Source organism: Alosa alosa, chromosome 8 (genome assembly GCF_017589495.1).
Source record: "Alosa alosa isolate M-15738 ecotype Scorff River chromosome 8, AALO_Geno_1.1, whole genome shotgun sequence".
NCBI lineage: Eukaryota > Metazoa > Chordata > Actinopteri > Clupeiformes > Clupeidae > Alosa > Alosa alosa.
In genome coordinates, this window is record NC_063196.1 from 1449388 (window position 1) to 1462339 (window position 12952).

At 38.2% G+C, this 12952-nt stretch overlaps 1 protein-coding gene across 1 annotated transcript in view; it reads left to right on the top strand.

The window, feature by feature from the left end:
* Window positions 1-7170, top strand: part of flvcr1 (FLVCR heme transporter 1) — a 48754-nt gene extending 41584 nt beyond the window's left edge. The window contains exon 10 of the mRNA XM_048250767.1: window positions 5972-7170. Coding sequence (XP_048106724.1) covers window positions 5972-6058 — 87 coding nt within the window. The 3' untranslated portion in view covers window positions 6059-7170. The remainder of the gene's footprint in view (window positions 1-5971) is intronic.
* Window positions 7171-12952: the final 5782 nt, after the last annotated feature.

Sequence of the window (12952 nt, forward strand, 5' to 3'; positions counted from 1 at the left end):
TTAGGGGAGAGGCGAGAGACACGTATGGAGCACAGCTTAAGACGCACTGTCACGAGATATAAGCAACTCCTCTGCAGGATAAATGTTGTTTTATTCAGTCATTTGAGCAACATTAAGGTAAGTGTTGCTTTTTCCAGCCTATGTTTTCGGTGGTAACCCATTGTCAGTCAATAGTGAAAGTAACTGCATACTGTATAACTGTCTTGTCGTTGACTGACTCCTTGGTGAAGTTAGTTTCACTTTGCCAATGAGTTAAAATAATAGACGAGTGCAAATGCGTGAAGGCTATGCTAGGTTTTAGTAAAGCATGGTTTAAGAATGACTATTCCATACGGTCTTGCAAGCAGCCTCCTTCAAATGCGCCGTTGAATGCCAAAATACCGATGCATTTATTTGACATATCGCGCTTTGTGCCGTTAAAGGGAATGACAGATGTCATTCTCATTGGTTTGAAATGATGTTACGCCCCAAACACACCCATATGACTGAACCTAGGAACACCCCAAACACACCCATATGACTAAACCTAGGAACACCTTGTTGCGCCATGCGCTCCACTTTTGATAATGAAACCCCTCCCAATGTGAACTGGACATCCTACTAAATTTGAATAGAGTTTTGACGAGTGACGATGCACTTTAGAATGTCATGATAGGGCCCTTAGACTCCCTGAGGCCCTGTAAAGCCCTCTGTAAAGAGCCTGGGTGTGGTCATGGACAGATATCTTACATTTGACAAACAAGGTTAACAAGGTTAAGTCCGTAGTCAAGGCTAGTTTCTTTCAATTAAAAAACGTATCTAAAATCAAGCCTTTCCTGACTTTTGTTGGCAAATTCATGCCTTCATAACAACCAGACTGGACTACTGTAACTCTTTATATGTTGGTCTCAGCCAGGCCTCACTTTCCCGCTTGCAATTGGTTCAAAATGCAGCAGCTTGCCTCTTAACTTTTAAGATTTTGCTAATAACCTTTAAATGCTTGAATGGCAAAGCCCCCAGCTAACTCTCTGACCTATCACATAAATACTCCCCTGTAAGAAATCTCAGATCCTCTGATCTTTTTCTGCTGACGGTTCCCAAAACCAAATATAAGCTTAAATGTAGAGGAGACTGTGCCTTTGCTGTTATTGCCCCCAAACTCCCCAGGCCACCCAAACCCCCCTAATCTCCCATCACCATCCCCACCCCATCACCCCACCACCTAATCAAACTCCCCAGGATCCCCTGAATACCCATCATCATCCCCACCCAAGCACAAGAATGGAGAGACTCCTGCCAGTAGCCTTGCAGATTTTTAGTAGCCCAAGACCATCAACAGTCAGACAGGGCCCTATTTTAGCGATCTAAAATGCAAGGTCACTAGCGAAGGTCACTTAATTACATGTAGGGGTTTGTCCAGTTTACATTGGGGATGGTGTTGTTATCAAACATTATCAAACGTCGGGCAGATGGCGCAACAAGGCGGTTCCTATGTTTCTTAATCAGTCATGGGTGTGTTTTGGGCGTAACATCTGTCATTCCCTTTACCAGCAAGCAGCGCAACTTCAAACAGCACATCAGTATTTTGAGTCAGCGGCGCATTTGAAGGAATCTGCTTGCACACGAAACTGTATGGAACAGGTAGTCCACTAGGTGGAACAGGTAAACCATGCTTTACTAAAACCTAGCAGAGTATAGCCTACACGCATCTGCACTTGTCTATTATTTGAACTCTTTGGCAAAGTGAAACTATCTTCACCGTGGTGTCATAGTCAATGACAAAACAGTATAAACATATAACTAAACTCCACTGTACAATAAAGACAGTAGAAGATAAGAGTATATATACTTATACTTATACCTATACTAAAAGAACTGACCACATTACCCCAATTCTTAAGTCCATGCACTGGCTTCCAGTAAGTCACAGAATTGACTTTAAATCACTACTGCATGTTTATAAATCAGTAAATGGAGCAGGACCTAATATACCTATCAGACATGCTTTAGCAGTACACACATTCTCGACCTCTCAGGAGAAAAACCTGTCAGTAAAATCTGCTGTTAGAACTAAACATGGTGAAGCAGCTTTTAGCTGCTATGTGGTTCAGCTCTGTAGCCAACTTTCAGATGGCATCAAAAAGGTCCCAACTGTAGCCAGTTTTAAATCTAGACTTAAGACCAAACTGTTCTCAGATGCATTCTGCTAACTGCACTAAGTTACAAATTCTGAATCTGACTTTAAATTATTCTACCTTGTCTTTTATTTTGTCTTTTTCGTTATTCTTTATTTTTAAATGGTTTTACCTTGTGCGTTGTATGTTTTTTTTATTATGATCTTTACCTTTTAAACTATTATTTGACTATTGCCCTTTTATGCTTTTGTTTGCTATTACTGTTTGCTTTTGTTTATGTAAAGCACATCGAATAACCTCTGTGTATGAAATGCGCTTTATAAATAAACAAACTTGACTTGACTTGACTTCACACGGTAATTGTGTTTGCTGGTACATGTTGGTACTCAAAGAATTTTAAGGCTAAAATTAGCCCCTAACTGGCGAATTTAGGAGAAACTCCCACAAATAATTAGCCTAGAAATCTAGACGCGCCCCTAGCGGCATTTGCTGCCAGGGCTAGTCTAGCAACTCTCCGTTGGCTTGTGAGCTCCAGAAATCGAAACTTTATCAGGACATTGAAATCGTGTATAGAGTCGTTTGGTGGGCTTAACATAATGATTGATGGCAGAGTTGCAACGGTTTGGCTTGAATTCCCTGCTACTTGAAAACAAATATCCTATTGCGCCCTATTGCGTGCAGAGGGAATTTGAAAGACAACCGATTATCCCGCCCCTCGGACTGAGCACTGCGAACGGTGAGTGCCCAGACCCTACATTTTAATGTGGGTCTGGCTCGCCAGGCTAGCAAATAATGGGTGCGTCACTCAACTATAGGACTCCTATTTTTTAACTAATAGTAATTCACAAAGCATTTTAGCCATAAAAGTAGCACCTTAGTCTGGGACAGCGTAGAAGTCGTCGAGAGGACTCCTAACTCACTAAGACCTACACAAACAATTTAGCCATTTAGTCTAAATGGTCAAAATGCACCAACGCCATGGTATGCAAGGATGCTACTTTTTGGGTCCTCTCCACCACGTAGAAGATCTAACTTTACTTACTCCACTTAATTGGGAACGCACCTTGTGTGCGCAGGAGAGAGACAAAGAGAGTGCCAGATTCCAGCTGGCTTGTCATTGTGTATATCCTTTTTAATATAAGAAACGTATAAAAGGAAATCAGGAAAGCAGCAAAGATGAGGCTATAGGAGTTTGCGGTTATCAAGTTTCTACTACTGACCACCACAAAGCAACTCCGCTTAAGGCATCGAAATGGCCAGCAGCGGCACTGAATACAGTTAGCAAACTCACTCAAAATATCACCATACCTAACTCTTTGTTTACTGCAGATGACTTTTTGGATGTCTTCACATCAAAGATTGATTTGATTAGAGATACAATTGCTTACTGAAGATACTGCAATGGAGGCTGACACAACAGCCCATTTCACCTTCACCTTTTCAGTTTGAAATAATCTCCACTGAAACATTCATGAAGAAAATAGTTAATGCATCAAAGCCCACAACATGTCTATTGGATCCAATACATTCTAGTCTTTCTAAAGTTTTTGCTTAGCACCTGTCTCCTCATTATTAATGAATCACTTGCACTAGGCTCTGTGCCATCAGCTTTTCAAATTACAATCATCAAACCACTATTTTAAAAAATCTAATTTGGACCCACTAGTTCTGCAGAACTACAGACTGGTATCCAATCCACCATTCATGTCAAAACTACTTGAAAGAGTGGTTGCTGACCAGCTAACAACCTATCAATTTTGTACCAACAGCTTTGGCCAGAGTTATCAATGACCTACTACTTACAGCTGACACTACCTTTTACACTTGACCATACTATACTTCTTAACCATTTAGAGAAGTACTGTATATTGGGATTCAGGGGACAGTGTTTACATGGTTTCACTCTCATTTAGCAAATAGAACTCACAGTGTAACCTACAGTACAATAACTCAATGTCTGAACTCTCTGATGTGAAGTACAGTGTCCCCCAGGGGTCAGTAGTTTGCCGGATGCGGTTTTCCATATATCTGCTCCCCCTTGGTGATATAATTAGCAAATTGAATGTAAAGTTTCATTGCTACGCTCATGACACAAATTCTGAATCTGCCTTGATAATTATTCTACCTTGTCTTTTATTACTTTTTTTTACTACTTTTGCCTTTGTTTTTGCTTACTAATTATTCTTTATTTTTAAATGATTTTACCTTTGTGTTTTATGTTTTCTTTTTATTATGATCTTTACCTTTTAACTATTCTTTGACTATATTGCCCTTCTATGCTTTTATTTGTTATTATTGTTTGGTTTTGTTTATGTAAAGCACATTGAATGACCTCTGTGTATGAAATGCGCTATATAAATAAACTTGACTTGACTTGACTTGACACACAGCTGTATGTCCCTGCTCTATCAGACAACCATTCTCAAGTCTTAAACTTAGAGGCCTGTCTATCAGAAATCAGGAAATGGATGTGTAAGAATTGTCTACTGTTAAATGCTGACAAAATGGAATTATTGGTAGTGAGACCAGCCAAATGCAGAACCCTGTCTGAAAAAATGAATGTCAATGTTGATGACTGTACCATTACTGAGAGCCCAACTGTTAAAAACCTTGGAGTCATTCTTGACTCTAATTCCAGCCTCACATAAAGGCCATCACCAAGACTGCTTTCTACTACCTAAGCAATATATCCAAAATAAGATCCATGCTGACACTGAGGGATGCTGAAACACTGATTCATACATTTGTATAATCAACACTTGATTATTGCAATGCCCTGTTTTCTGGCCTTCCTGCTTGTGCAATGCAAAGTATCCAGCTTGTTCAGAATGCCGCAGCCAGACTTCTGACAAAAGCTAAGAAATTGAATAGTTTAACTTCTGTCTCAATTTCTTTTCATTAGGGCTGGTTTTAAAATTCTTCATTTAACTTACAAAGCCTAACAGGTAAATGGACTTGCACCGTCTTTTTTGTCAGAACTTATTAGTCCTTATTTTCCTGCTCACCCTCTCCACTCCCTGGATGCTGGTCTTCTACTATTCCATGTGTCAAAAAGAAATCAGCAGGTCACAGAGCTTTTGCTTTCCGGGCAACCACATTATGGAATAGCCCTCCATGTTACATCAGGGAAGCAAGCTCTGTAGACACTTTGAAATCTAGATTGAAAACATTCCTTTTTTCCAAACACTATGACCTGTTTTAAACTCATAATATAATTTCCATTTGTTCATTGTCTATTTTTACAATTATTATTTTTTTTAATATAATTGTTGTTTTATTAATGTTTTTTTTATGTATTTATTTGATCTTATTTTTAATTATATGTATACATTTTATATTGATTGTTTTATTTCTTTTTTGAAACTGGTGGAATATGCCTTTAAAAAGTTCTAACTACTACATGCGATGCGATTAGTTTAATTAGGCTACATTGTTTTCAATTTGAATAGCCTGTATGCAACGCGAATCTGGTGGTTTGTTCCGCAACGCAACGTTTTGAGCAGAACTTGATGCCCTGATTCTGTTTTCTTTCTGTCGTTCATGTTGCTCTACTATTTTGAACGAGAAATATGACGCATATTTAAAGGATTCAATGTAGAGAGCATTCTATACTCCACAACAGTTGCTGGCTCGGATGCAGCGAGGATTCCCAGTAATACAATGGCATTCTTGTCTGCGCATGACAGACACGCCCTGACCTAAAGAACGTGGAGGATGGATCAAATTTAGAGATCAGAGAGATGGGTTATATGCAAATATCAAATGTCCTTGCCTGTCTGTGTGTGTGTGTGTGTGTGTGTGGCAGAGAAAGAGAAAGGGAACAAATTAAGACTTTAATGTTTTTTTGTTTTTTTAAGGTCTCCAGTGAATGTCCATCTGACAAGACGTCCAGCAGCATCAAACTGATTTTCCCTCCAGCATATCAACACGAGACATCACTATAATTTGTTCGAATATATGTGTTCTTTTAACACTCTCATCTCATCCATAGACTTCTGTGCTCTCCAATCATTAATCAATTATTTATTTTATTTGGGGGGGGGGCATCTGTATTCCTGTTCAAAATAAGCATTACATATTTCATCTATGTGTATTTCGTGGAATAGATGCACTCATTTGTTACAAAGGCAATATTCCCCTTGGAAATGAGACACCACTAGCCTACCAGGGGAGAGCCTGGTCGAGACAAATGAAACAGGCATGGGGACGAAAGAAACACAGTTTAAGCCATGTAAACTTCCCACAATTTCAATATTTTCAAACATATTCTGAATGGTGGCTTATTTTTACAGTGCATGCAAAGCAATGCACTGTATTGTAATCCGGTAGCTTCTACTTCTTATCATGCAAAGCAATGCAATGTATTCGGTGGCTTCTTTTACTTTTTACAGTACATGCAAATACAATGCACTGTTCACTGGGTTGCTTATAGGCCTTTATTGTTACAGTTCATGCAAATACTGTTATTTGTAGGCTTCTTATCGTCTTTTATTACAGCGCATGAAGAAGCAAATGCACTGTACTGTTATCAGGCTTCTTGTTATTACAGTGTATGAAAATGCATTACAATGTTATCACTTATTATTATTCCACTTCTAACCACTTTTTCTGCATTTAATTAAGCTTGAACCATTTAACTATAAACTTCATTCAAACTTTGTTGCATCTGACTGGTGAGCTATTTGCATTTTTACAAACTTTATACTTTTTGAGATATTAACAAAAAACAAGTTTTTTTTTTATTCCCATATACTTTGCATTAGCCATTATGTCATCATCATAGGCCAATTAAACAGGTTGCACCTGTTCCAACTGCTCTAGGCCCCCTTTCTCTCTGTATTTCTCTCCATTTGACTGGGAATATTGATACAAGGCACTTTCCATCTACTTTTCTCTCCATTCACCTACTTCAAACCATTTATCCATGCAATAAACTGTCTGTCTATCAACATCAATTAAACGGTTTGTCTAGCAGCATCCATTTAGCTATATGTATATCAACATCAATTAAACTATCTGTCTATCACCATTCATTAAACTATAGGTCTTTCGAGAACACTTGTGCAATGTTTTTTTATTTTAATTTTCATGAACTTTTCATGAATACTTTTTTAGATATTTGACAAAAACAAGCAAAAAAATCCAAATGAAAATTAATGGTGGAATTTTTGTGACTTCTAGTGACGTCATAATAGGTCAAGCCGCTACACCTGTGTTCTCAACTGCCAAATGCTCAACCTCCCTTTCTCTCTGTGTCTCTTTCCATTTAACTAGAAATATATTGATAGGACACTTTCCTCAGTCACTTTCTAGCCAACTTTCTTTTGATTCATCTACTTCAAACCATTTATCCATCCATTAGATAGATAGAATGATACAGTACCCTCCGGAATGATTGGCACCTTTGGTAAAGTTGACTAAAAACTGGTATAAGAAATTATCTGTTGGTGATTTATTGTAATCTCACAATGAAAACAATGAGGAAAAATCCACCCTTGAAGGGTAGCACATTTATTCTGAGAAAAAGGAAAATCTCATAAAGAAATAAATATTTTTAACAAAAACATGTTGCTCACAAATATTGGCACCCCTAGAAAAATCTTATATACAAAACCTAATATAAACCTTATATACAAAACCAATTTATTTATTTAACCAATAGCAGAAAATAACAGAATATCCAAACGTTTTCAGTAGGCTAGCCTGATCATTGTTGCAGAAATCACATATAAGAAGGTATCCCTTCGATTTCGGTTCATTTTTGCATATTCCAACATAAGGAAGCAGCATGAGACACCCATCAAAATCGTCATGAGGAGATTCCTCCCAAATGGCCCCATCATGTCTTTGAACTGACGTCATAGGGGGTGTTTCCGTGGAACCGTGGAAGGCAACTGCAAGATCTGTCTGAAGGCTAAGACTCCCGCAATATTTTAAGGTCATGTGACATGGTGACACGGTGTTAAGTCCCTCCATGGCTGACAGAAGTCAGAAGTTTCTAACCAGTAAGCATTGCGTCCATCCCAGCATGCATCACATCAAGTCAGATCTGCACAGATCTGCATCAAGTCAAACAAGCCTATTGTTTTCAGAGCCCGTTTACGGAGAGCCGGGTCACTCCCTATTAACTTCATTGTACCTGCAATCTGTTGCAGTTCCGCTAGGGGCGATCACGAAGAAGTGCAAGATTTGATTGTGGTTTCTGCAAGCTTAATATGGATTATAAGTCAAAAGTTGAATGAACGAGTGCTTCCATTCTTTTGATTTCTTACAGGTTGGGTCGTTGTTGCCCACAACACACTAGCTTTCTTCTAATGAATGACGTCATTGATGCATTTGAAAGGCTTTTTAGAACAAATAAGTGAAAAAATATAATACTCAGCTGTGTGTATTTTCTTTGCCCCCTCTTTCGAATGAAACATTCAAATTTCTGTTCAAAAAATGATATCCCGAGAAAAGTGGATTTGAGGGGTACAGCTCCATAGACCTCCATTAATTCTGCACTTATTCGTGAGCGCCCTCACGTCGAACCAGAACAGGAACTGCAACCTGTTCAGAAACCGGAAGTTTCCCGAGAACAGTGGTGGACATTTGAGTACATTTACTCAATTACTGTACTTAAGTCACTTTTTCATGTATCTGTACTTTACTTGAGTATTTCCATTTTGTTAAACTTTTTACTTTTACTCCAGTACATTTTGAGGCCAACTATCTTACTTTTTACTCCACTACATTTTGTAACAGCTGAAGTACAACAATTCCTTTTGGAAAAAAGACTGTCCAAATACATGTGTACTTACATGTATATTTTCTATTAAGTGAGCTAGGCTTTAAATAATGGTGTTGCCTAACCTATGTTATTGTCATATCCACTATTTACTGTACCTTGTTGAACCCTTTTCACAATATTGATGTTACCATAACTAGCCTCTTGACACCATTGAGCAAATGATAGACAATGATAGACAATCTGACACTATCAAACACAAAAGGGAATATCTTGATTTGGTCCGAAAGTGTAATTCATTCAACAAAGAAAAATGTGGTTACTTTGAAGTAGCTAAGATAAGATATGACATTAATTTGTTTTTAGTTCTTTCTACATACAACAATTATTAGTTAATTTTGTCCTTGAATGGAGGAGAAAGGCTCAATGAATGCCTATGTCTGTGCCGAATCATTTCAACAATAGTAAATGCAATACATTTCATAATACATTTCAGGACATTTACTTACTTAAGTACATTTGAAGGCAAGTACTTTTGTACTTCCACTCAAGTGGAAATGTGAAAAGAGGACTTTTTTTTACTGGAGTAACATTTGACCATGTGTATCTCTATTTTAACTCAAGTACAGGATTTGTGTACTTCGTCCACCCCTGCCCGAGAATGGCGGTTCTCCCCTTATTCATTATATATTAATTATTATTAATTATATGGGCAATATACGCAAAAAATGTAAACATAGTAATATAAGAATTATAGCAGCAGTGCAAAGATAGGTTTGACGTATTAAGGTTTGATAGGGTATCAGCCATTGGTCAAGTATGAAATTAGACCACAGTCCGGACTAGGGGATGGAGGGAGGTGTTGTGCAAGTGGGCTAATAGAGCCAGTAATCAGTGTATACAATGTAAGCAGTAACACCAGTGGACAGCCAGTACAGTCATGGAGGTCATGGAAGGGTAGAGGAAGGTGTAGAGGCATATAGACTATGCAGAATTCTCTCTCCTCTTCCCTTTAGTGAAGCATTGAAGAGTTGTATGGCACTGGGGACAAATGACTTCCTCAGTCTGTCAGTTGTGCATGGCAGTGAGCGTAGTCTCCAAGTGGTCAAGCTCTTCTGCTTTATGACGGTGCTGTGGAGTGGATGACAGTCATTGTCCAAAATGCTGATCAGTTTGTTCAGGGTCCTTTTGTCTGATATTGAAGTGATGCACTCCAGTTCAGCTCCCACAACAGAGCCAGCTTTTCTTAACAGCCCGTCCAGTCGCCCAGCATCCTTCTTCTTAGTGCTTCCTCCCCAGCATACCACAGCATAGAAGAGGACACTAGCAACAACAGACTGGTAAAACATCCAGAGGATATTGTCCATATTTAATGCTGGTCTCTAGACTTTTATCCCTGCACTGTCATGACACTCTCATAGAGCACCTTACCACTGCATACCGTTCCTGTGATGGTTTTGGGTCTAAAGGCATATCTGTTCAACATGCACTTAGTTCATTAAGCTCTTCTTATGTGTTATGGTTTGTACAGTATTGTTTATTTTCATTAGACTCTTGATTAATTACAGTGCATGAAAATGCACTGTTCTGTTATCCGAAGTCGTCGTCTTCTTCTTCCCACCAAATTTCTGCGTCTAATTCAGCTTCAACCGTTTAACGTAGAAACTTCGTTCAAACGTTGTAACGTAGGTCTTGAAAAGGACACTTGAGGAATGTATTTTTCGTTTTTGTAAACTTAATACTTTTTGAGATATTAACATAAATCAAGCTTATTTTTTCCCATAGACTTTGCATTGGCACTATGACATCACAATGGGCTAATCAAACTAATTTTCACCTGTATCAACTGACAGCAGCTCAACTAGGCCCCCTCACAGAGCCAATTAAACTGATTGCCCCTGTTTAGCTATTTAACCCTCTAACCGCCCATGTCACAATATTGCGACAAGCGTCATTACTGAATAAAACAGACGATAGATGCGAGGACAGTGTAAAATCTCATTTGTACTCTTGACCACTAGTTGGCAGACCCAACTGGCAGTCTGGCAACCCAGAGCTTCGATTCAAGCTCAACCTTTTTTTTCAAAGTTTTCAGGAAGCTCTCGAAAAACACGCGAGAAACACACAAAGAAGACGTGCATTTCCTCCATAACAGGGAAGCGATGCGGGCTTTAGTTTTGCACAAATTGAAGCAGAAATACACCAAATGTTGATTCACGTGTGATGAAGTCTTGGATCTGTTATTCACCTATTCTGATTCTGAAGGAGAATATCTGCCTTTTGGAGAATATGATCGATCATCTATTGACTGATAGTCACGGAGCGTCTGTGAATGGAGGTGCGTCTTTTTCGACAGTGTCCACTAAGCTTACCATGCTTATTTCGGCCCTCTGCCCAACATAGCTGGAGGTGCCAGTGACAATAGTGATGCTAGTGTCCGTAATGGACATGGTATAGACAGCAGGGGTTGTAAAAATAGGGCTCTGAACTGATTTGACCAGGCTACTTTATTGTATAGTAGCATAGGGTTTGTGATTATAGTAATAGTTTACTATTGTTGGTTTACATGTGACTGTTTTCCTGTTCATTTTTTATGTCGGTGAAATGACAAAAAAAGAAAGTAAAACTGCTCAAATATGTTCAACATCTAGTATTTACTGAAACGTGCATAATTCACAATGGTTGCCATCTAGTGATGTCATAATATGCAAATTAGATGAGTAAATTTACCCCCTTCATGAACTTCTGGTCATACTCAATGATTTTCACATTTATAGTAGGACTTTATCTCTGACCACTTGCAAGCCATGGCCTTTTGAAATTTTGATGTAAAAATCCAATTTATATTCTTCAAAACCCTGGCGGCTAAAGGGTTAAACTACTCAACTATTTAACTTTTCAGCCATTCCAACTGTCAGTTGTCATCAACTATGACTACCACTAACAGTTTCCTCTGCTCACAACTGTTTCAAAATAAGTCCTCGCTACAATAGTTCCCTATTCAATAATTTAACAATTTAAACTATCCAACTATTTAACTGTTCAGCCATTCCAACTGTCAGTTGTCATCAACTATGACTTGCATTTTCATGCACTGGTAATTCCTCGGAATTACATTTTCAGGGTTTCCCCAGGTTTGACCACCCCAAATTTAAGACTTTTTTAAGACCTTTTTAAGACCACTTAAATGAAAATAAAGACCTACATCGCACCCATTATGCGGTTGTAAAACACCAGATCAAATCCATAATGACAATTAAAACACTTCCCCATGATGTGCTGTCTCTCCTCTCGACTGATTATATTGATTCATTGCCGCCGGTGCGAAAACCCAAAGTATTGCGCATACTCCAAGAAATTAGACTAGTGTAGTTGTCACGATACGAAAATTATTATTTCGATACCGATACCACGTCAAGAATTGCTCCACCATACTTGACATCATCAGTAGTATTGAATAGTGTGATCATTCACACCAGTGGGCATCCTAGATTCTGCACGACTCTTTCCACACACATACACAAACACACGGAAAATGATGGCTTATTTCATGTTACTATTTCATATATCTTGGAATTCATATAAAGTGTATATTTTGTTAATAATGTGTAGTATTTTATAATCTGCATAATTAATATTAGTTAAAATATTTATTAATTTAAATACTTCATATTTATTTTACTATTTACATAACTATTACACGTAGGCAAATCTTTAAGCATACAATCTGGCTCTCTTCAGACTACAGATCCTGTTCAACTGTTTCTTCTGCCCACAAATGTTTCAAAATAAAAGTTCTCACTACAATAATTCCCTATTAAATAATTTAACAATTTAAACTATCCAGTTATTTAACTGTTCAGCCATTCCAACTGTCACTATGCCATTCCAGTTATCATCAACTATGCCTCCAGCTATATTAAACCACCACCTACCTAGCAACCAACATAGCAACCATTAATTTAAAGCATCTGCCAGTTTCCATAGCAACCAACAGGTTAATTACCCTAACAACCATCATAGAAACAGCTTTATTTAGCATGGCAACAACCATGTCTACCTAAGCAAAACCATTGTAACTATCTCTACATTATCTGTTTTAACATATTTA